This window comes from Peromyscus eremicus, chromosome 5, assembly GCF_949786415.1.
Source record: "Peromyscus eremicus chromosome 5, PerEre_H2_v1, whole genome shotgun sequence".
In the NCBI taxonomy this organism is placed as follows: domain Eukaryota; kingdom Metazoa; phylum Chordata; class Mammalia; order Rodentia; family Cricetidae; genus Peromyscus; species Peromyscus eremicus.
Genome location: NC_081420.1, coordinates 41831374 through 41855260, shown reverse-complemented (window position 1 = coordinate 41855260; position 23887 = coordinate 41831374). Strand labels below are relative to the sequence as shown.

At 44.9% G+C, this 23887-nt stretch overlaps 1 protein-coding gene across 2 annotated transcripts in view; it reads left to right on the top strand.

The window, feature by feature from the left end:
- Elmo1 (engulfment and cell motility 1) overlaps positions 1-23887 on the top strand; it is a 532595-nt gene that overhangs the window by 82689 nt on the left and 426019 nt on the right. For both annotated transcript variants that reach the window (XM_059263360.1, XM_059263361.1), the window contains exon 2: positions 15308-15457. In XM_059263360.1, the coding sequence (XP_059119343.1) occupies positions 15380-15457 (78 nt within the window). In that variant the 5' untranslated portion in view covers positions 15308-15379. The remainder of the gene's footprint in view (positions 1-15307; positions 15458-23887) is intronic.

Here is a 23887-nt window from a genome sequence, read left to right as displayed (position 1 = left end):
TGACAGAGAAATGGAATGAGATCTACATGAACAGCCTGGACATGAGTGGGAGTAGTGAAGGGCGAGGGTCGAGGGAAAGAGAGCTTGGGTGAGCGGGAGATCCCAGCTGGATTACTATGCATTTTTGTGCAAATTTCCTATCCTTAAATGTTGTTTGTTAATAAAATGTTCTTAGTCTTTACTAGGATACTTACACACACAAGTGCAGCATGCAATTACTCTTCACTCTTTGCAAGTGCTTAAATCACATAGGTCTTGCTACTTGGTTGAGTTTAGTATTGGTTGAAATCCCTTTGAGATTTATACAGCCTAATTTGATCCCATCTTTAATAGATGGCTGATTTACCTTCTTCTAATGGAACTCATAAATACCCACAGGCAGATGCTGGTTTTTTTTTTTCCCCTCCTAGAAATGCCATTTTCATCTGCCATGCCCAGAGAATTTTGTGCTCTGTATGTATGGTGGAATTAATTTTTGCTTGGACAATTTTTAAGTAGCTGTTTGAAATGTCAACCATGCCTTTCTTTTTTTTTCCTCCTTCAATTTCAGTCAGTTTTTATGAACTTCCACTTTAAGCTGTATAACTTCCCAGTGAACTCTCTTGTTTGTACCCCAGTGAATCGATGTGCTGGTTAGGTTCTTTTCCCTAATAAGCTCATTAAATGCTGAGACCTGCTACCCAAAAGTGATTATTTCAGTTTTGAGTACTTCTTCTGGGGTTGTGCTCTGAAGAGCTAGATGTCAATTAAGATTATTTCTTATTAGTGGAAATAAAATCATGTTATCTCCTTATAAAAGAATCTTTCTGTTCTTTCTCTAGGTGAGGAAGTAAGTTCAACTCAGACAAAAGTTCATCCACTCATTAAGTGAAGAAATACAAAAATAGAGTCCTGAAAAGACCCCTGTTTTATCACACTTAAAACTGATCTGATCTGTGGAGTGTTTTAAGGTGTCTTTCCTGTAGAACTGGCTCTCTGAGGTGGTATTAAGTTGCAAATTCTATCACAGTATTCAGAATTGAGTCTTTGTTAAGTATCAACATCCCACACTAGAACTGACTTCCTGTCAATGGAAAAAAAACCACCAAAAAACCAAAAGCATGTTCCTGAGGTTGCAGGGGCTATTATAATAGAATGAGGACTGGTCAGTCATAAAAGTGTGCTTGGCCCCCTCTTCTCCTTTTTGAGAGACACGTTGATTGTGATCTGCTGTGCCATAGTGGGGGGCTAATGGTGATGGTTATTCTTGCTTAGGACCAGCACCCCTTTAAGAGTGTGTACTAAGGTTAGAAGAAGTTTAGTGTGGTGGCTTCACATGGGCTTCAGACTGGCATACTCTGCTCACTGGTCTTCTCAAGGAGTCCATCTCCTCATTCCTAGAGTGGGTTGATGACATCACTTATGTCCTCTGGCTGTTGTGTGGAAGGAGTGTGTAAATATGTGTGCACTATTAACAGTGACTTCTATAGTGTGGCTCCTATCACCACCATCTTAGTTATTCATCTGTGTTCCTCCTGAAGAACCTGTGAGATAGGTGCTGTGGTTTTTTCCATTTTGCATTTGATTAAAATAAATTGAAGAGGTCCATTTTTCTAGAAAGCAGTGAAACTCAGATTAGTAGACAGGCAGGCTGTGTACCAGGTTCCCTACAAGACTGAGCTTATCAACCAGTCCTGGATCTAGGAGGAGACCGTGGGGGTTCTACCCCTCCCTGCTGAATTATTGGGTAATGACAGATTTTTGGGGAGGGACCGTTATTGTCTTCAGTTGTGTACCCAACAGTGAACCGATGAGACATCACACAGATAGATACACACAGATGGTCCTAGTTAAAACCAGTGAGTCAAAAAATAAAAACCCAAAGAGAACAACATGAATGTAGGAAAGGGACTGTGTGGGAGAAAGAAGGGATGACAAATGGGGTAAGGGAGACCAGAGAGGATCTGTGTGTGTGTGTGTGTGTGTGTGTGTGTGTGTGTGTGTGTGTGTGTGAGAGAGAGAGAGAGAGAGAGAGAGAGAGAGAGAGAGAGAGAGAAGAGAGAACCAAATGCACTATATACACATGTGAAATTGTTGAACAGATCAATTAAAGATATACCTTATAAATATATAGGGACTATAGAAGTATCTATGCGCTAAGGAGAGAGTCTCAGAAGAAACCAACCCCTTTTATTTTCTACCTTTAGATTTCTGAGCTGTGAGAAAATATACTTCTGTTGTTTAAAACAGGAGGAAGAAGAGGAGGAGAAGGAGGAAGAAGGAGGATGAGGAGGAGAAAGGGGGAGCGCAGGACAGGTTGAATCTAGTCTGTGGCTGTTGCTGGCTGTCCTCTCCTACTTTTCCCCTGGCTAAGGAGGAAATGGCCCTGCCCTTGGATGTAGTCCACAGCAGAGCAAAGGGGTCCACAAGAAGAGGAGAGTAAGAGGGCTGTCTTGTACTAAGTGCTTGGACTTTCCCACAGGTTCTCCAGGGGAGTCCCTGTATTCTAATTTAAGTTTTTTTTTTTAATTAACAAGTATTTTCAGTGTATAGTTGGGCAAACCATGAATGGAGATCTCAAAAGCCCTGAACATCAGGGAAACTTGTGGTTTCTGTCCCTTCTTTCCTGAAGGAATTTTTGATAGCTTCTGTACAGGACGGAGGAATCACAATACTTTTAGTCCCCACCGATCCCACAGTTTCTGGTTAGCAGAGAGCTAATCAGGCACGAATGGGCCATGTTTAGCCTGAGTCTTCTTGTTGGGAGGGTGTCCCTCCGATGGCATTGTGGGAAGCTGGAAGGACATAATTGAGGGAGTGGGGCAACAGCAGTGGGGCAATAAGTCCCCCTCTGCACCGTTGCTTCTCTAGGTATTCAGTTACACCAGACTCAAGGTATTTCTTGGGGAGGAAGGATCTAGAATGAGTTGAGTCCAGGTCACCTCTCTCACAGAGAGTCTTCCTTGGTTCTGAACGAGGAGAGGAAATGGCTCTCTCATGTTCTGTCATGCAGCTGTTATGGCAGTTCTCTGCAAGGAAGGCTGGTCCTCCCAGGATCTTACCTGTAATACCCACTCTCCAATTTACCCCCAGCATAGATCTTCTCCTAGAACATTCTACATCTCTTATAACCCAGAAAAAATTCTCTCCAAATCAAACAAACCTCCCTGGATTTAGGGTGAAGTCATCATTTCCTCTTCTGTGTTGTAACAATGTCATGTCTGAGTGTGTTGTGTAAACGGAGGCGGAGTTTCTGTCCTGTCAACTGATCCCAAATACCTGGCGGCCACTTCCCAAATTACCGTACAGAGGCTTATATTAAATATAAATATTTGGCCGATAGCTCAGGCTTATTACTAACTAGCTCTTACATTTAAATTCACCCATTTCTATTAATCTATTTATTGTAACATGGTCTATGGCTTACAGGTCCTCTGGCATTTTGTTCCTTGGGTAGCTGGCTAGTGTCTCCCTCGACTCCGCCCTTCTTCCTCTGAGTCCTCAGTTTAATTGTACCACCTAACCTTATCCTGTCTTGCCATAGGCCAGAACAGCTTTATTATCAACCAATGAGAGGAGTACATATTCACAGTGTACAGAAGGATCATCCCACAGCAGTGTTGTGATTCTTATGGTATAAGAGTTCCTGGGCAGTGACAACTCTGTGCACCATAAGATGACACTATTAGTGTGTTCTTCAGGTTTCGGTCATCCATGTGCCCTGTGACTGGTAATAAGAACACTAGGGCCCGTGTTACTCTAATTGCTTTATAAATATTTCATCTTTGTAGCTGTGTCATGTGAGAGATGCTTTTTCTCCTCTGATGAGCAATAGCTGGCATGCTATTAAAAACAAAGAAGTAACAAGGAGAGAAAAACACAACATTTGTTCATCCAAGTTCTGTGTGTCACAGGAGTTTTCAGAAATCCAGACCCACAGACTGAAGGAAAACTTGTTCTGCAGCTTGCTTGGGGGTGGACAGCTTGTGAAACAGGATTGAGGAAGACAGTTTGCCTTGCTGGACCGGACCCAGTAGAACTCTACAGATTCTCTTTAGTTTCCCTTGCTGCCCTCCTTCCTCCTGGGTTTCAGGAAGGCCCCTTCAGGAGTGATGGATTTACTGGCTAGTTGTTGATAATTTGACACAGACCTGAGAAAAGGGAAACCTCATTTGAGGCATTGCCTCCATCAGATTGGCCCATGGGCCTAGCGGTGGGCATTTTGTTGATTAATGGGAGAGACTGCCCATTGGCAGGTGGATTGGACAAGAAGGCCAGCTGAGCAAGTCCTGGAGAGCAAGACAGTGCGCTCTGTTTCTTCATGGTGTCTGCTTCAGTGGCTTCCCTGACAATGAACTGTCAACTTTGAAGTGTAAAATAAAAACTGTTTCCTTCCCAATTTACTTTTGGTCAGGGAATTACTCTAGTAACAAGAAGCAAACAAAGATAATCGTCCCCAGGAAGAAAGGAGAAGGGAGAGAATGACTTTCCCGGATTGCCTTTGTAGGTTTGATGAAGAGAAGTTCTAGTGTCTATGACTTGCTGAGGGAAGAGGATTCTTCATTTCTGTGGCCTGCTTCAGGGCACAAAGGGAGCAGAGAAGGGACAACAGGGACAGAGGAATGGCAGTGACCTTCAGACCTAAGTCTCCAGGGTGCAGAGCAACATGCTTGGGGTGTGTTTCTCTGACCAGCACTGCCAATGTTGGTCCAGCTTGCAGATGAGAGCAGAGGGTCAGACATTATGTGACTTGTTTAGAGGCCTAGAGCTTTGGGCTAGCACCCAGGTCCATCTGTGGCCCCAGATAAACCTGTACCTATGTGGAGAATGAGACTGGAGGTGCCCAAGGGAAGGAGGAAGAGGTGGAGGCAGTGCAGAAGTGTGCTCGTGTGTCATCAGGTTGCCTTTGCTGTTGAGGATGACTGTTTTGTGTGTGAGAGCTATCAGATGGAGACCAGCACTCCCCACCAATCCGATGCTGGGCGGAGAGTTCTGTGTCCCTGAGTGAGGTGGAGAGAGAAGTCTCACATATTGTTTTTTTGATCAGCAGGTTTGGAAACTTTGAGTGCTTGGCTGAAAGCTGGTGGAAAGACTGCGGTGTTTCCTGTGGCTGTCAGTCTGGCTTCTGAGATAGGGAATTGGGCCTTGGCTCTGCCTCTTACGTGGGAATGTGTGCATGTCACCGAGGGACAGGCTTTTGGGGAGGAGGGGAGCAGCAGAGGAAAAGGGAATTTGAAAAGCAAATATCCGAAAAACCAGAACAAGAGAGGAAGTGTGTGCAGTAGTTTGCAAAATAATGGACTTTCCAGTGGAAATGCTGATTCCCAAAGCCAGGGAGCCCAGAGTGAGGGGAAGAGCCCAGCAGCCCGCTTCAGTCTCATCCTGTTTTCCATTGAACTTCTACAGGAGGAAAAGAATCTGGAATAGGCCTCTCTTACCTCTGAGCGGCTGGCTTCCTTTCTATTTCTGTCTAAGGGGACAACTGAATAGTTGCTGTTTGAAAAAAAAATGCTGGAGGGTTTCTCTGCAAGAAACCTGGATTTTAAAACTAAGTCATTGGCTTGAGTATTCCTTCACATTTTTAGCAGTCTCCGCATTTGTGTTTAAAGAGCCAGTGATTCATTCATTTGTTCTGGAAAACTTAGAGCAGTTCTAAGCCATGCCATCTGGGGCAGCCTGGAACTGCAGAGGTGAATAAGACAGGATTCCTACCCTTGGGCAACTGGCATAAACTAATAGAGCAAGGGTAGAGGAGAGGTCTGGTGTTGTGGGTCCTTCTACCCAAGACCATGTCTTTTGCAAGTCTCTAGCTCCTGAGGTTCTTCGGGAGCTACTTTCTGTGGGGAGCTGCTGTGTACTGCTGGTGTTGAGGTCTGGGCGGGCTTTTTTGAAGCTGATGTAAGGCAGAAGGGAGAGGCAACAGGCCAGCTCAGAAAACAGCAAGTTTTTGATGAGGAGACAGACAGGAACCTTTGCCACAGATTTTCTTCCTCTCCACCACACCCCAACTGGCTGCAAAAGGGATTTGCCTGCTTCAAGTTCCACTGTCAGAAGGCACCGTGAATGGACTGTTGCTGATCTTAAGGGAAACCCAGCCTGGCATATACCCACTGCGGGGCATAGAGGTGGGGAACAGGGATGGTTGTTGAAAGCAGGCTGTGCAGGGTTTTGGTCCAAGTCTGGAGTCTCCTTCACACAATGAAAGCCGGAAGTGAGGTGCTCAGGTTCAAGATAACCACAAATAAAAGTATTCTTTTATCATCTCATCTCCTAATTTGTACCCCAGAAGCTGTAGTTAACAGAATTTTGACTGTATTCTGTAAGTTGGAAACAATTACATGGAAGATTTGGGAGGCTTTCCTGGAGACTGTCTCTCTAGCAGGTGATGATAATTCAGTATGGACTTAGGAAAAAAATGTTTTCTGCTGTATTCCGTTGATTTCTGCCCAAATCTATTCAGCAGTTCTCTTTTCTTGAGAAACCAAGGAGGCAAACAGCTTCGATTCATTATTTCCTAATATCCCATGAGAAGTCAGTGCCACAAAATGATGGTCTGTGAAAAAAAAAATCTGGACAGATACACTTGCAAATATTGTAGATTGGATATGGAAATTTTACAAGACACGTGTTATTTTAGAGTCCTGAGAGGTCCTACAGTAGCCCCCCCCCCCCCTTACTGCCCTTCAAAGAATGCTATGGTAACTTCATCATGGGCTGCTGACTCAGGCAGGTGTGGCCTATGTTCTGACTGGCTGGGCTGCATATGTGGATGTGAGACGTAGGACACGTTGTCTTGTCGGTAATGGTACCTTTTTCAGAACATTGTTAGGAAAAGTATACAGTGCATATAGCAGTTTTTAGTAGCTACTATTTGCTTTAGTGTTTTCCAAGAGCCTTGACTCTCTTTTTTTAAAAATTTCTTTTCTTTTTCTGGCATTGCATTCATAAATACCTCAGAGAAGTCATGTTGTGTGAGAGATTCTGGAGTGAGACTAATTCCAGAAATCCATGCATGACTTCAGTTAGCGGTCCCAGAGTGGAAAAACAGCTCCTAAGCCCCGAGGACTAGGTGATGTAGGAACTCTACAACTGGAGAAACCAAGTCAATTACTACTGGGTGGCAAGCTTTAGTTGTGTAACTGGACTATGTTTTATGATAGTCATCTGATGAAAAGATAGTAACTCAGGGCAGTAAAAAGGAGTAAGGTTCAATTATAAGTCATACATAGAACCTTTGCTCAAACTTACAGCAAAACAGGGAACTCATTTGTTCCTGTATCTAGGAAGGTATTAGCATTGGCAAGTGATGGAAACAGGAAACTTGGCAGTTAAGACCCAGACCTGACACCCTCTTTGCCACCCTTGCCTTCATTGGCTGCTGCCCTTCCTGCCTTTACACAGACAGACTCTTGCCCCACATGAAGGACACAGGACCCCGGACAGCTTTAGTTTTCCCGTCCTTGGTAGGAAAAGAAAGGACCCTTTTCTCTCACACCTGATGGGCAGTCACCAGAAACAGACTTCTTCGGGTCCCAGCTGTTCTTGGTGCCAGCCACTGGTGCCAGAGATGTGGCCCAAATATCACTGGTCAGACAGTAGCCATTGGGGTGGCGCCTCCTACCCCAAAGGAGCAGTAGTGTCAGGGATGGACAGAGTTCCCTACAGCTGTGTGTGACGGAAAGTGTTTGGGTTAGATACTGTCTTTACCTGTTTTGTAGGTGTTCATGTTTTCACATTGAATTCATTTTCCGATTGGCTTTTAGCAGTTTAAAAAACACATATATTTCTTCAACAAATTCTCGCTTTATGTCTCATCTCCTTCTTATACACTTGAGACTATCAATGTCCACTTGTAAAGCTAGTCTGCATAATGAGTGCTTTCAAAAGTTCAAAAGTGAGATTAGCATCAACCTCCTTTAGTGCCCTAGTTCTTAATCAGCACCCTGCCGCCGCCAAGGGGCAGTTGGCAATGCCTGAAGACATTTTGTTATTTCATGATGGAGGCGCTACTGGCCTCTGGTGGGCAGAGGTGGGGAGCACTGTCAGTCGCCCACAGTGCACTGATACACACTCACGTTTGTCAAGGATCATGTGGTCCCAAATGCCCGTGGTTTGATGCTGTGGTTGAGAAACCCTGCAGCAGTTGCTTTGTGAGACTAGAAATTTTCTTGACTAGATGTGTCACTCTAAATTGTGTGGAGTTTGAAGTTCTTGTCTTTTTTTTCTTTTCTTCTTTTTTTTAATTTTTTTATTTTGAGACAGGGTTTCCCTGTGTAGCTCTGGATGTTCTGGAAATCACTCTGCAGACCAGACTGGCCTTGAACTCTCAGAAATCTGCTTGCCTCTGCCTCTTGAATGCTGGGATCAAAGGTGTGCACCACAACCACTCACCCGGCCTAAAACTCGTCTGTCTGTCTGTGTGTGTCTCTCTCTCTCCTTCCCTCTCTCCTTCCTTCCTTTCTTTCTGCATGTATGCCTGCACACCAGAAGAGGGCATCATCTCTCATTGTAGATGGTTGTGAACCACCGTGTGGTTGCTGGGAATTGAACTCAGGACCTCTGGAAGAACAGTCAATGTTCTTAACCTCTGAGCCATCTCTCCAGCCCTCGTATTTCTTTTAAAAGAGCTTTTGCTTGTGATTTCCACCCCCCTTGATTGTAAGCCTGTATGAATAGGGCCAGAGATGGACCTGATTGGGCAGGGTGCTTGCTTAATACCGTGAAACTCTGAGTTTCACCCCCAGCACTGCACAATGTGGCACAGATCAGTAGTTCAAGGTCATTCTTGGCTACATAGTGAATTTGAAGCCAGCCTGGGCTACATGAGACCTTACCTATTTATAAATAAGTGTATGAACATTATTTTTATGTTTTGCATATTATCAATCAATAAATGTTTTTCATCAGTATGATTGACAGGCAGGCTTTATGATTTTGATTTTCATCCCTCTTATTACCTCATTGTGTATGTATCAATCATGCATCTCTTCTTCTAGAGATTGCTTTGTTCACTTTCTTTAGGCTATGCAAGTGTATTCCTAATAAACTCAGGAGAGATTATTGTAAAGGGGCTGTTGGGTCCTCTTTGTTGCAAGCACTTTCTCAGGTTGTTACTTGACTTAAGCCCCGATTGTGGTTTTTGAGTGCAGAACTGTTTCAGCTCCTCTCTATGAAGCTGTTCCTTCATTTTTGGTGTTACAGTCATCTGTTTCCCTGGGTCTAAACGACAGGAATTATTTTCCTGCAGTTCTTGAGAACAGAGTCTTAGCATCCCAGTGTCCCCAGAGTTGATTCCTTCTGAGGCCTCTCACGTGGGCTTACAGCTTCACATGTTTTTTCCTGTGTGCCTGCCTTAGCCAGCCCTCTTTCTTATCCGGATGCCAGCCATGCTGGGTGAAAGCTCTTCCCCAAATCTCATTTTACTTCATTACCTGTTCCTAAGCCTTGTCTCCACTTAGAGTCACATCCTGAGGTCTTGGGGGTTAGGACCTCATCAGAGGAACCAGCATGGAGGGTTCATAGTCCATTACAGTTGCCACGGAAAAGGCTTCTCTTCCTCAGAATGTGGAAACGTTTGGAAGAAATAATTTAAACTCACCAAGATTTAGTGTTTTCATTATTTACAGCAAATGACAACTCCCATGGCACAGAGTTGTGACAAAGAGTTAAGTAGAAGAATGTACTCAGCCTTTGACTCCTCAGCTCTCATCCACTGTTCCCTTCTGACACCTGTCCTCTACCATTCATGATGACAAATCAAGATGCTGGAAAGATTTTCTGTTCAAGTTTCCATCGTATTGCAGGGCAACACTAGGTAATAGCACACTTCCTCTCATGGCAAGTAAATGGCCGCTGTCATTACAAAGACGTAACTGCTCATGGTTGCTGTCAGCAGCATTGACACTCTGATTCAGTCTCTCCCTTTCTTCACTTTCTCCTGAATGTTTACGTATTCCACAGCATTCCCTGCTCTCTAGGGCTCTCTAGGCCTTCCTTTTTGACCTTCTGAGACCTAAGAATGACCATCGGGTCACAGATAGAGATGGAATCAATCTGTAGAATCAACCTCCACTGTATGCGGTCCATTGGAACTCTCCAGTGTAGGGGGATGCATATTCCACTCTCGGCTCCATGGAGTACCATGTTAGTCACTGTTTATCCATATGATTTACCAAAAAGAATGTCTTTTGTGAAATATGTTTCAGAGGAGAAACAGAGGCAGGGCTCAGCAAGTCTGGGACTTAAAACAGTGACTGAGGCTGGGTGACAGACCCTGTCCCCACTGTATCATTACTGCATCACTGCATCACTGCATTACTGCATTGTTGTACAGTAGGGGTGTTGCTAGTCAGACTTTTAGGCATGCACTAAACAGTTTACAAGGCAAGATTTCCCTTCTTTTAACTTGAGTCATGCTTTCAGAGGTTTCAGTCCACAGTCAGTTGGCTCTGTTGCTTCTATGCTGTTGTGAGGAAGAACACCATGGTGGAACGAACTTGCTCACACCAGGAAGGCCAGAGTGGGAGAAGAGAGAAAGGGCAGGAGGGGGCAAGTGAGTGTGAGGGAGGAGACTAGGTATAACCTTCATAGTATAACTTCCAAGTCATGCCTCATCTCTCTCTCTAGGCCCCACCTCTTCTGCACTCTGTCCCCAATAGTGCCACAGCTGGGGACTGTGCTCCTAGCACCCAACTCTGTGGTTATTTAAAGCATAGCAAATAATAAGATGGTATGAGTCTGTTGGGAATAGAATGATGGAGCTCTGAGAACAAAGATTTTTCAAACCCAGTCTGTCTGCCATGAGACTTCTTGAGGTACAGGGCCTACATGAGGCAGTAACCTCAAACATGAAAGCTAGAGAGGTCCAGGAAGATGGGGTAGGCCTCAGAGTGAACAGAGGCTGCTTTCTGTGGGAGCCCCTTCCTCTTTCTATAGCCCAAGGCAAAAGGAAATGGGAACCACTCAACCTTTTAAAAACAAGGCTAGTGGCTCCCTCTTGGCTCTCTCCATAGTCGTTATTATAAAGCCATTTTCTGTCACCAGAACTAATGTCTATGAGTAGGTCAGAGAAAACGAGAGAAGGGTTGAGGTGGGCCCTTCCTTCCGCTGCTTCACGTTCTTGTCCCGTGTTCTACCCTGTCCTCCACTGTCTGATTCTTTCACTGTGATGAATTGGAAAGCAAGACAGACATCTAGTTAAGAATGGAGTGATTTCTGTCCCTTATCTTAGAAACAGGACTTAAGGAGACTTTCAGGGATAGAATAGACCTGCCAGTGGTAATAGAACCACATATAACTAAGATGGGACCCTTAGTAACTGACTTTCTAGTAAGAAGAGACTCTATCTCACATACCCAAGCATAAGCAAGCTATTGAATGTGTGTGCTAAGGCCACAGACTCTTAGTATTACACATGGAATAAAGTGAATATAGCAGGCAAGCAGGGCATTTTAGAATTCTCCACCCACTCCTGGATGACTCCAGAGATTTACAGCTACCTTGGAAGGCAGTGGTTAGGATGTCTAGCCAGCTGCATAGGCTGTTTCCCCTATTGTTTCTGCCCTCAGTGATCCTCAGATTTCAGTCTGAGTAAGAATTGTTATACCAGACTGTTCATGATGATTGTATTAACTGGGCAGTGTCAGGAAACCTGCACATTCCTTGGGAGATGTGGGGTGTGATAAGCTTAGTTTTTCCTTTGTTGGTAGATCTCATGAAAGGTTAGTCATGAAGCAGATGGGGTCATCTGACAGCCACAAATGACAATGTGACCTGGGTGTGTAAGTGCACGTGATGTGGGTCTTCCTTTAGGGTGTTCTAGCATGCTGGAAGGAACTGACAAGTGTCAAGTGTCACACATGCTTTGCCCGGGGGAGCAAAGGGCACTGGGAGACCAAACTTGTTGGGTCGAGATTTCAAAAGTGTATTTCCATCTGGAAATTGGAATTGGGGCAGTTTGGCCTTTGTTTTGATACTTGTTGCAAAGCCAATAAGACTGTTCTCCTGTGTAGTTCTAATGGTACTGCCCTGTTCTCCTGATAGTTCTCCTGAACAGCGGTGACTCCCTCAGAGGGTTCGCTGCCTCAGAATCTCTCATGATTAAGGGGAGCTGCTAACTTTTAGTAGTGAGGAGTGGTCTGAGATGCTGCCAACCCTGTGACCGTGCACAGGGTAGAGTTCTGGCAGAGGTCTTACCTTTGTCAAGTGTCAGAAAGCCAAAGCTACTGTGATACTGCCCAAATCACCCTCTGGAGCAGTGGAGACGGTGTGTAGATAGGCCAGGAGGAGTTCCTGTGGGGGAAGGGGAATGTGGGAAGGGTTGCTCACTCCACAGTTGTGGCTCCAGGGTGCTTCCCTGCCTGCTCCTGCTGCTGTCACCTCAGGGAGAGCCCATGAGGACTAGCTAGCCCAGGAAGGAAGCCAGGGAAGTCCCCAGCTTCCTCCTTTCAATGGCTGCTTTGTGAATGCTGCTCTCCTCCTCCCTAGGGAGACTCTGGAGAGCCCTGCGATTGTGTTCTCACCTGTTCAGCAGGTTTTCCTCCCAGGAATAAAGGCCAGTTAAAGTGGGGAGAAAACAAGGCCAGCCTTTGATTCCTAGAAGGTTAAGTCACTTCTTCCTGTGTAATTGTAGACTGTTTCGTGGAGAGGTGGAGGGGTGCTCAGTGCACTCTTATTTCTGCCATCTAGTGTCTGGACCCCCAGGATCGGGTGTTCTTCGTTCTGAATCCAGTTACGTGATATGCACACAGCCTGTGTTTGTGTCAGAGCGTTTTTCTTCCCTTTCATTCTAGGCCTTGTGTGTGGATGAGGATCCTCAGTTGAAGTGATTTGGGGCTGATATGGTTTGTGTCCCGAATGTCCTCAAGTATTCAAGCGGGGCAGAGACTGTGCAGAGCCAGTCCCATCCTTAGCTTAGGCTGGAGTCGAATGAGACACGAATTATTTAATAAGCCCCTATTGCGTTCAGCTTTGAGCAGTTTTAAACAAAACGAGACTTGGTGTTGTTTTAATAATTATTTCTTCAGGATATCACCCTAGAAAATGTTAAGCTACTCAAACATAATGCACGCCATTATGAATAAATAGCTGTACACAAGCAGGTACTTCTTGCCTAGAACTCATGAACCAATGGTGAAAGAGAGTGTGTGCAGGGCATGTTATGAGCCGACTGCTCCCTGAAGCTTTCTTTTTTCTTCTTTTGCCTGGTCTTAATTGGTTTCAGGGACTTGCCTATTTTAGGATTATTCCAGGAATGTTTCAGCCTCAGGGTTTTTGCACTTACTTTTTCCTAGTCCAGGGAGTGATTTCTTGGCTGGCCACAGGGCCTGCTTTACTCAAACTCTTGCAGCCTCAGTCAGGCTTTCCCTTCCCTTCCTGTTTGCAGCTGTCATCCCTGTGTCTACCCCATGTCCTTGCCACCTCAAAATCACCAATACCAGTATGTGCTGGTGAGTCCCTCCCCGTTCTTTTGTCTCTGGTTGGTACCTAACACCTAGGTCTGCACCTGTGTCCTCAACACAGACCGCGAGTCTGGCACCTGATGGAGGTACACTAATGATCTGTGGATGAAAGATTAAACCACTGCTTTGTGGGTTTGTCCTTGCTGGGTGCCACTGATTAGCACCACAACAAGCTTTCTAATTCTCCTTAGCCAGGAGGAGCAAAGGCTTTGTTAGGGTTTACCTCATTTGCTGGTCAGCTCCACTGATGCTGATTACTCAACAGCTGCTGGTATCACTGAGGTATCACCATTAACTCTGCCGTCCCTGTCATCACTATGATGTGCTGTTCATGGGCCATGGAAATCAGAATAGACAAACAGACAAGGCTTTTGTTGGTCTGATAAAGAACCAAAGACATGTCTGATTAAAGTCTTCATGTAGGCTTGTATTTCTGGAAAAAAAAATAGGCTAAGACCCACAGAAAAAGGGCAGTTTGGACAGTGTATAAGGAAGGGAACGTGTGCCTTTCCATCATTATGTGTAGCAATGAGAAAAATGCAAGCTGAAAAGTACATTGAAGTGTGGGTTTTTCAGCCTGTCAAGGTGTTCAGGCTGGCACACACTCCATCTGTTGGTGAGGCTGTGAGCAAGCGGGCAGCCTCAGGCATTGCTGGAGGGAGGCGCAAGTTGGTAGAACCTTACAGAGGGACTTTGGAGATGCCAATCAAAATTTCGACAGTATAATCTCTTTGGCCCAGCAATTTCACTTCTGTGACTCTGTTATAAGGATAAATTTTTACATGTACAAAATTATATATGCATGGTTTTATGCCTTGTAGGCTTGTTTGTAACACCAAAGGTAAGAGAGAAATCCCAGGATCACCCCACTGCAGGGACCTGGCTCATCAGGGAGGGCACACCCCGATGACCAGCTGTGAAAAGAATGAGTATACCCAGTGTTGTCTTGCCTCTGTGTGGTAATGGAGACCTGGAAGATGCACTACATTAAAAAAGGTACAGGATGCTGCCTTTGTAGAAGGAAAAGGGGAAATGCCAAAATATCATTTTCTGTTTGTTTTCCATGCATGAGGACATTCAGAAGGAGAACCAATAACTGAACAGCTTGTTCAGGTTAGGGCAAAAAGGGCTGTTGGGTGGGGTGACATCTGGGGAGTCTCCATAATGTATATTCATACACAGGGTAGATCACAGCACTGCTTTATCAATTGAATAGTCAGTGAGATAAAGAAATGGAGAGGCAGGAGAGGAAAATCATTACTTCCTTTGTGACAGAATTCAAGGCTCTGCTGGCAGCTCCCAGGCTACCTGCGTGTGTATTCTCCCTCTGGAAGACTGGCCTTGGTGGGGGTGGTGGGGGGAGTGTGAGCATGTGTGAACTCCTGGGGAATTTCTCCTTCCTCATGATATCCTGGTTGCTATAGCTCAGATCTATTTGTGACACACAGAAAATGCTTTAAATAAAAGCTACTTCCTGACCATGACTTCCTGGGCAATGTGTTCTTCCGGAGACGGTTGAGCGCCAAGGTTTACATGCAGTCTGGGCGAGATCCCTGCTCATTCGGGCCAGAGCGCCATTGAGAGCAGGGTTCCATCTCGTGTTGGTAAGGGGCTGCTGCTTTGCTCCTGCAAACCTGGCAAGCTGAACCCCCAGGGCAGCGCCTGCTGGAGGCTTCACCTCCAGTGCTTTAGCACAGACTCCATCTTTCATTGGGGACTTGTGGTGATGCTGACTGTGCCCCTGTGGCTTCAGTCCCCAGGCACCAAGGGGAGCATTTCTCATACACCAGTGAAAACAGGAAGTGATGAAGCAAATTCGCCTTGCATCCGTGCTGAGCTACTTCTTTCTTTTTGTCATTCCTCATTAGGTATAGACACGTGTGACCGTCCACGCAGTAGGATCCCTGTTTCCACCGGCTTCGGACTTCATCGGTTGCACAATGCCGCCGCCCGCGGATATCGTGAAAGTGGCTATAGAATGGCCTGGAGCCTACCCTAAACTCATGGAGATTGACCAGGTGAGTAAGGCAGGCAGAACCGGAGGGCTCACAACAGTTTTCCTCTCCACACTGAGGGGCTGGAGACTTTGGATACCTCTTCTTCCTTCTCTAAAGGGCTGTAAAATCTGGGCAGTAATTACCGCCGTGCAGTCGATACAGTGGCAGTGGATGGGGCTTTTGCAGTCTTGCCCCATCTGCTGGACTGTGTCAATGCTGGGTTCCTGTCTGAAGCAGTGGTGATACCACCCAGAGGGACACACTCAGCTCTGAGCATTAGGACAGATGGGCTGTCCCATCCTACCTGCAGGGACTCATGGGTGGGTAGATTGATCTAATATGGGCAACGTAAAACTTACTTTAAAAAACTTATTTATCTTCAGAAGAACCAACAAGTATTTTGTGGTAGTAACAGCTTCATAATAAAATTAGCACAGAGGGGCTTGGTCTTGGATCCCAGTCAATCATAGTTTTATTACTGGTATAAAATTCACTGAGTGTCTAGCACATTATCTGGAATATAATACAGAACCAGAAAACATATACTGAATGAAAAAAATATCAAGGGGGTTCATAAGAATCATTTCACTTGTGAGCCTGGATGCCTGACAAGTCATGTGGTATGGCTCTCATTCTTTGATTACGGATTGCCCAGGGAAGTTGGTCTCTTCTCATTTCGCTGAAATCATTCTGGAACAAGTGATTGGAAGGAAGAGAGATGAGACTTAATTTACACTTGCAGGGTTCAGGAAGCATGGTGGTGGTCTATATTTTTGATTAGAATACCATGGCAACTCTAACCATTATATTCTTGATACTACTTTATAATTATACCCACAGTTCTTTTTCTGGTCAGATTTTATTATCAGGTTGGAGATCACTGCAAAAGTGACATGGCGTTGTGTGGATTCAAAGGAGTAATCAAAACAAACTCCACAGGTCAAACCAGAATAAGCGGACTTGAATTTGCATGCAAGAAGTGTTACATTGTGCAGACTGTTAAAAACCGGCCATCAAAGCAGCAAGCACCTCACTGTCGTCTTAGCTGTCCTCTGAGGTCACTGGAGAAACAGCTCCTGCAAGTACAGCACACGTGCCCCATAGCTTTGGGCAGGGGTCAGGCAGCCAACACTCACCCTTTTTCACGTCAGCTTTGCATGGCACTGGTCACATCTTACCTTTCAAAAAGACTCTCTGGTGGTATTTGACATAGACCCAATGTGGGTGGGACTAGGTGTGGTTGGCCCAGAGAATGACAGCTAAAGTAGGAGCTGCTGTGTCACTCCCAGCAGGCCTGTGCTCTGCTGAGGCCGGCATCTAGGTCCATCCTGCCTTGTCGCTGTGCTTCACCAGCATGTGGGCCTCAGGAACAGCTGCTTGGGCCTTAGAAATGCAGGTTCTCGGGTATTACCTAGACCACTGACCCAGATATGCATGCTAACAAGATTCCCAGGCTATCCTTGCTTATAGCTGAGTGACAAGTGGTACCTGAGCCAGGGTGCACATTAGAATCACTAAAGCCACCGGTTTACTCTAAGAGACTCTCACTTAGTGATTCTGATGAACTATTCGGTTTTGATCTAACCGTGGTTGGTGGAATGTGTGGTCCTCTGTGTTAAGGCAGCCTTTGATACATATTCCAGCTGCCTGGGGAGTCAGCGTAGTGTTCTCTGCTTTGGGGATGGTCTTTGCTGTCTGTGTGTATGAGTTTCAACAATTTTTTTAATTTTTTTTTGTTTTTGTTTTTGTTTTTTTTGAGACAGGGTTTCTCTGTGTAGCTTTGGAGCCTATCCTGGAACTCACTCTGTAGACCAGGCTGGCCTCAAACTCACAAGAGATCTGCCTGCCTCTGCCTCCCAAGTGCTGGGATTAAAGGCATGTGCCACCACACCAGGCCCAAGTTTCAACAATTTTTAAAGAAAATAATCTTTGTGCTTTGGAACAATTTTAGGTTTATAAAAATTGCAAAGGTTCTATGCTTTTACATTTATTCCCTTGTATTTAGTGTTCCCTAACATTAACATTGTCACATAATTTCAGGTACTTGGTCCATAATCACATAACATACAGTGTATAGTCCATGTTCCTATCTTATCAGTTAAAGTAAAGCCATTTATAGCCATTTTTTTAATGCTAGTTAATGGCCCACCCAAGATCACAAACTACATTTATTATTATACCTCTTTGGTCTCCATTGTCTGAAATAATTCTTTAGTCATTTCTGACAGCTGTTTTGGAAAGCATATTTATGGAAAGCACTTCAGTTTGGGGTTCTGTGGTACATCTTATCTATTAGATTTGAGTTTTGCACTTTGGGCTAAAGTACCAGAGAAATGGTATTGTGTCCTTTTCAGGGTGGTGTGTCAGGGAGCTCTCATATGGCTTTGTTTCATTCTTGTTCACTATTCCAGTGCTGTGGATGAGAACATGGCAGTTCAGAGAAGCTGACTTACTTGCCAGTCAGTGATGGGCCAGGACATGACTGTAGGCTTCCTTTCCTAAGACTTAACTTTTAAATGGCTGTCTAAATTATGGTCCTCCTGGCAGTTCCATATGGAGGCAGAATCAGAATGAGGAACCCAGGCTCTTCCTGCCTGGCTGGATCGCAGCCCGTCCACAGCAGTCAGTGTGGCTGTCAGATGCTGTTTCCTGATAAAATGAGAACTTGGCATGAGACTTGGAAACATTTGCACATGCACTGAGTAGTTGAAAGGATGACTACCTGGAGTTTCTCCTGCTTTTCTGCATCATTTGATAAGGATCATACTGTCTGACTCTTGCCCATTGAATGCTAGCAGAAATGCTGGTAAGCATGTTGCTTCCTTTAAGCCTGGATAACTAACAGGGTTTTCACTAACAGGGTTTTTTAGTTTGGGTTAGGTCTTGCTGTTCTGTGGTCTTCCTCCTACCACACCATGCTGTCATTGTCTCAACTCTGAGCAGAGGTCCCTGGACTTGTGCTAGAATCATCCAGGAGGTTTATACAATGTGCAGTGGCTAGCTGCAGAGATTTTCATTCTGTCAGCAATTACAATTAATATAACAAGCACCAGTGAATCTATACCAGGCTTCCTACAGTTTTAGAAATAGCCACTGGGCTAGGGTGAGCTTGTCTTTAAATGCTGCTTCTCCAGTGCCTCGTGACCAGTCTTTACCCGGTGATGGACATTTCACCAATGAACCCTGGTGGAGGAGCTTCCACTGTGGTAGTTACCAGGGGCTCGGCTCTGCTCAGCTGTCCTCCAGTGACACCTGTTGTGTGAGGACATCTGCTCACAGTGGACTTGTTTACATTCTTTGTCAGTCTTGAGCAGACTCTTCCATGTTTCTACTCAGCAGGGAGAGTCCCTAGGATCTTTTGGTGAATTGGCTTTGTTGTACTACATAACACGTTCCAAAGTTATCCACTGTCTTGATGCCTGACTCTGTTCCAGCCAGGCTGTGTGAGGCTGAGGAGGGTGGTTGTTGGGACACCCAGAAGCTACAGTGACGCCACATGTTCTATTTTAGTTACCTTTCACCTAATAAATACTGTGTGTCTGTGGAAGCTGAGCATCTGGCCAAAGGTGCTTCCCGAGTGGCAGTGTAGTGCATGGGGTGGTGGTGGTGGTGTACAGTATAGATGTATGCAGGGGCAGAGCAGGACTAGGACCTGGAAGAGTCTTTGCTTGGTGTTTCAGCTGTGGAAAAAAAGTACTTTAGATGGAGTAATAAACAGAAACTTCTTGCTCCTGTTTTTTGGAGGCTGGAAATCCAAGGCAATGGTGATTGAGGATCTGATAGGACCTATTGTTTTTAAAAAGTTTCTTCTATGACTCCTCCCATAGCCCATTGCACAGTCCGACTCTCTGGCCAAAGACTCCCCTGCTTTCCCGACCTAGTCACCTACCAAAGGCTCCACTGTCATGTACCACCACCACAGGCTTAGTTTCATGTAGACGAATCTTAAAAGGTCTTATTAAATAAAAACCTGGAGCCAGATATAGGGGTGAAAACCTGAGAGATCAGAGGAATAGGAAAGACCACAAGCTAACCTCACCTCACTGACACTTCATTCTCCAAAAGAGAGCTACTTCCTGTATACCCACGCCTATATGCCTTTCTGTTCTGCTCTTTCATTTGCTCTGTTCATCCAGCTAAATCACTTCCTCTTCCTGCCCAGCCCTATCACTTCCTATATATCTGTACAGACCTCCAGACCTCTATAGTTAGTGCTGGGATAAAGGCATGTGTCACCACAATTGACTCTGTTCTCAGTGTGACTTTGAACTCACAGAGATCCAGACAGATCCCTGTCTTCCAAATGATAGGATTAAAGGCATGTGCTACCACTGCCTGACTTTTATGTTTAATATAATGGCTGGGTTTTCTCTGATCTCCAGGAAAGCTTTATTTATTAGAGCACAAATAAAATACCACCACAGTTTCAGCTCATACAGAATAAACACATTCCAAGCTAAGCAGTCCCAGGGCCCTGATTTCTGGACTAACTCAGTTTGCCTCCTGGAGCCTTCTTTATCTTTCTTGAAAAAGTGGGAGGGGCATAATAATTTGTTCTTGCAAAGGTTAAAGAAAATGTATGAAGACAATGTAGTTTATTGCCTGGTCAAAGTCTTAATTGCCAAGATAACCATTATTGCTCTTATTTTAAGCAAGTGTCCATGATATAGTCTAGTTCCTTTTCACCTGCATGTCCTGAACAGCACCAGAAAGCCAACTTGAACCTGTCCTACCTCATTTTCCAATCATTTAGGATGGTAGAGAAAAACTGGAGGGCAAGTGGGAGGCATTACCTGGCAGCAGGAAACTACTAGCTGGATACGCAGGCAGTCTGAGCTGTAGAACAGTCTCTGGCTCCCTACTACTCCACCCACCATTTCTGAGCAACTCTACAATTTGAGAAACAGCTGTTGCATTGTGGCCATGCTGAATCCTGCTTCTTCAGTGTCTAGTGACCCATTCTTACTTGATGTATGAGCATTTCGTTAATGGGTCGGAGGAGGAGCAGTCTCCTCAGTGGTGGCTATTTCATCAGGGGCTCAGCTCTGCTCAGCCATATTCCACGGACACCTGTTGTGTTTGGGGGGACATCTGCACACTGACCGCCATCACTTCTAGACAGCCATTCTTCGGGTCCTGGTACACTCTTCAAGCTCCAGCATCTCCTGCCTGTGACCCACCCACTTCCTCTTTGCCAGACACTGAGCCAGCAAAGCGTCATTGCTGTGCCTGAGAATGTGGCCTGTGTTTCTATGTGATGACATTGACTCTTAGCACCTTCTCTCTCCCCAGCTGTCTTCTTTTTCCAGGAGAGATGGAGAAGGGGCGGGTGCTTCTTCCTTCTCCAGCCTCTCAGACTATGCCAGCCCTGTCTCTTGTGAGTTTTAATAGCCTTTTATTTGTTAACCTTCTGTCCTGTCCAGTACCTCTCCTCTTTACAGACTTTTCTCTTCTCCAACAGCAAACTCTTTGATTCCTAGCGTGGGAAATTGTCCCATTACCTGCAGCTCTGACTAGTCCTTAACTTACTGTTTCTCCATTCCCGTGCTTACTTTGATGTTTTCAGTATATTGGTTACCCTGTCACGGTGCCTTCGTGGATGAACAGCACTTCCCTCTCCTTTGAAGCTGGCCTTACAGATACAGTATCTACTAGTTTCAGTCAAATGGTCTTCCCTTAGCCTCAGTTTCTCCCTCTTGGTAATACTACGCAGAATTCTCCTGAACCCGTATCCTCAGATATCAGTCCGGAGAGACTTCATTGCTGGTTTATTCTGTATTAAGTTTCCTCCTTGATCCTAGTCTACTTCTGTCCAGATCTTGTCTATCCTCAGCCCTCTGGTCTATGTGCTTACCATGGATGGATAGTTTTGGTCTTAACTGCATGGTCTCTAAAATGTTAAACATCATGCCTAAGTGATACCTGCTCACATCACCAGTGTGGACTATTATCTGGCACCACTTTCAAATCTCTGCTTGATGGAGGGATGACTTCCATGCACAAACCTTAACTTATCTTTAGAAGAATACAGGGGTTGATGGAATTCTCTAATTGTGAAGAAAAGGGGTCCAGTGTCTGAGTACAAATTATGGTCCAGTGTCTGAGTACAAATTATGGACTTTGTACAATGAGAGTTTGCAGGTCAGGTGAGGGGCCAGTCATCTTCACTAAGTGTGTGTGAGGCTGCTACCCAGCTGATCAAGACCAAGAGGGTGCTGATGTTATGTGACAGACTTTTCTTGGGAAAACCCTACACATCTGTCTACTCATTCCAGATAGGTAGCCCACAACAGACCTAAGTACAGATACCACTGAAGTCCAACTTGGTAAAACGATGAGTTTTATTAGGTCACTTACAGAAGCAGGGATGACACAAAGACAGCTGCCTCCCCAAAGCTAACGCTATCATGGCTTCATAAGGGCTAGAGACCTGGGCCTCGTTGCACAGCATGAAGGCAGCTCAACAGGTTGAGAGTGTCCTCTCCTGGTGGCTTAGTATCCAAATCTCTGGCAGCTCAGCTTGTCCTTGTGTCTTCCAGGCAGTTTGGCTGATCCTTGCTTTTTCAGGCTTCTGAGCTGAGTTAAGAGTTTTCTTTGCAGCTTGGCACTTCTGAGAGAACTCCCAAGCAGTCTTTATTGTTTACTCTAGGGAGGGAACGGTCAGGTAAATCTGGTAAGTTTCAGGGACTTCCTGAAGCTATTTTGAGTTGTTTATTACTTCTTATCTTAAGGAGTTTCTCTGCAGGATGGACTGTTTCCATCTGAAGAAAACTCCTACACAATGGATGAGATGTTCGTGGTTTCCAGCCTTAATTTGACTGGTCCTTCTTAATTGGTTCCTGGATTTTCAAGGCCTCCTTGCTCATTCCTGCCAGAGCGAATTTTTATTGCCCCATTTTCCCATTTGGATGATTTAGAGAAGGATTTTGTTTGAGAAAAGTGCAATATCCTAAAGAAAAAAAAGATTATAGTTGATTATGGGATTTTCTGGTGATCCTGAGCCTCAAATCAGAATCCTAAGCATAGCTTCATAGTCCTGTAGTTTCCCCCAAGCAATCTGTATCCGAGATATCTGCAGTTTTGAAGTCCCCTCCTGCTTAGTAAATACTGATTCTTTAGACATGTGTCCCTGTGTGTTCATAGCCTGCCTCATCTCTCCAGGTTTCCCTCCCAGCGTTTTGCCTAGCTTGCCCCTGCTGTGAATCCCAGCTCCTGCAGAGATCCACGTCCTTACCCAGCCCTTTTGTGAACATATTGTGATACAGTCCTGTTGCCAACCTTCTAGTTTCTTTAGCCATTTTCACTGCCTGTTGCTTTTCTTTTCGGCTAATACATCTATATGCAATGCAGTTTACATTTCTTTTATGTATACACATCTCTTGAAATTGATTAGAAGCGCCTAGTGGTCAGCATGTGGTTTAGAATGCTTGTGGCCTGGGGTCTGTCACACTGATCTCTCTTGTTTGTGTGTCCACCATGGACTTGAATTTTGAATAATTACAATAAAAATAACGTGTTGCTATTCTTCATTTGCCACACTTTAAAAGAATTCCTTTCCATATATTGGTGGGAAGTTTGGTTCCACAAAAGAAACACAGATACATGTGCTTTAAGGTAACCACGTTCAAATTGTCTGTGTTTTTTCTTCAGTTACTGTGTTTTTATAGCATATTTAAGGTATAATTCAGTAGGTGCAAATCTGAGTTAGATTAGACCTTTCAAAAAGCTCATTAATTAAGTAAAGTGCATTCACATTTTGTACTTGGCATTTCAGGGTTTTGCTGATCCTTCCCATAATAGTAGCAATAGTAATAATAATGGCTGCCCTCTAGTCAGCATGCACTGTGCCAGGCAGCGTAAGTGCTCTGCACGCAGTGTTTTGTCATATTCCTATAGCCCCAAGAGTTCCTTGTAGCTTTCCTGTTTCATAATTATTCACAGCCTCATTAATTTGGCTTCGAGTGTTCTGCTAGAAAGTTGCTGCATTGAATCTAGCACTGTTCAACATGGCTGCACAGTCAGACATTAGTAAATCTAGGTCTCTCTGTTGGCTGGTTCTGCATTAGCCTCTCTATTGTGTTCCTACTTGATGATTCTTCCCAGTAGCAGCAATCTGATTTGAACAGAAGCTACACTGTCACAGGTATGCCTGCTCCACTGCTATCAATGACATTTTCAGGGACTGGTTGAGTTAAGAAAGCAAAGACTGCCTTTGCTTAAAAACCAGAGGCTGTTTGCCCATTGGACTGGGTTATTACAATAGAGACCATGCAAAGCCATCTATGGCCTGACAGGCTAGCATGTAGGAGCTGGGCTCCTGGGCAGGCAGCTTAGCAGGGTGCTTAAGAGTATGGACTTGGTGGGGACTGATTGGACTCAAAGTCGGGCTTGACACTTCCCCTGGGTGTGACCAGGAGCAGTTTCCAATTTTGTAAGGAAGAATTGGCAGTA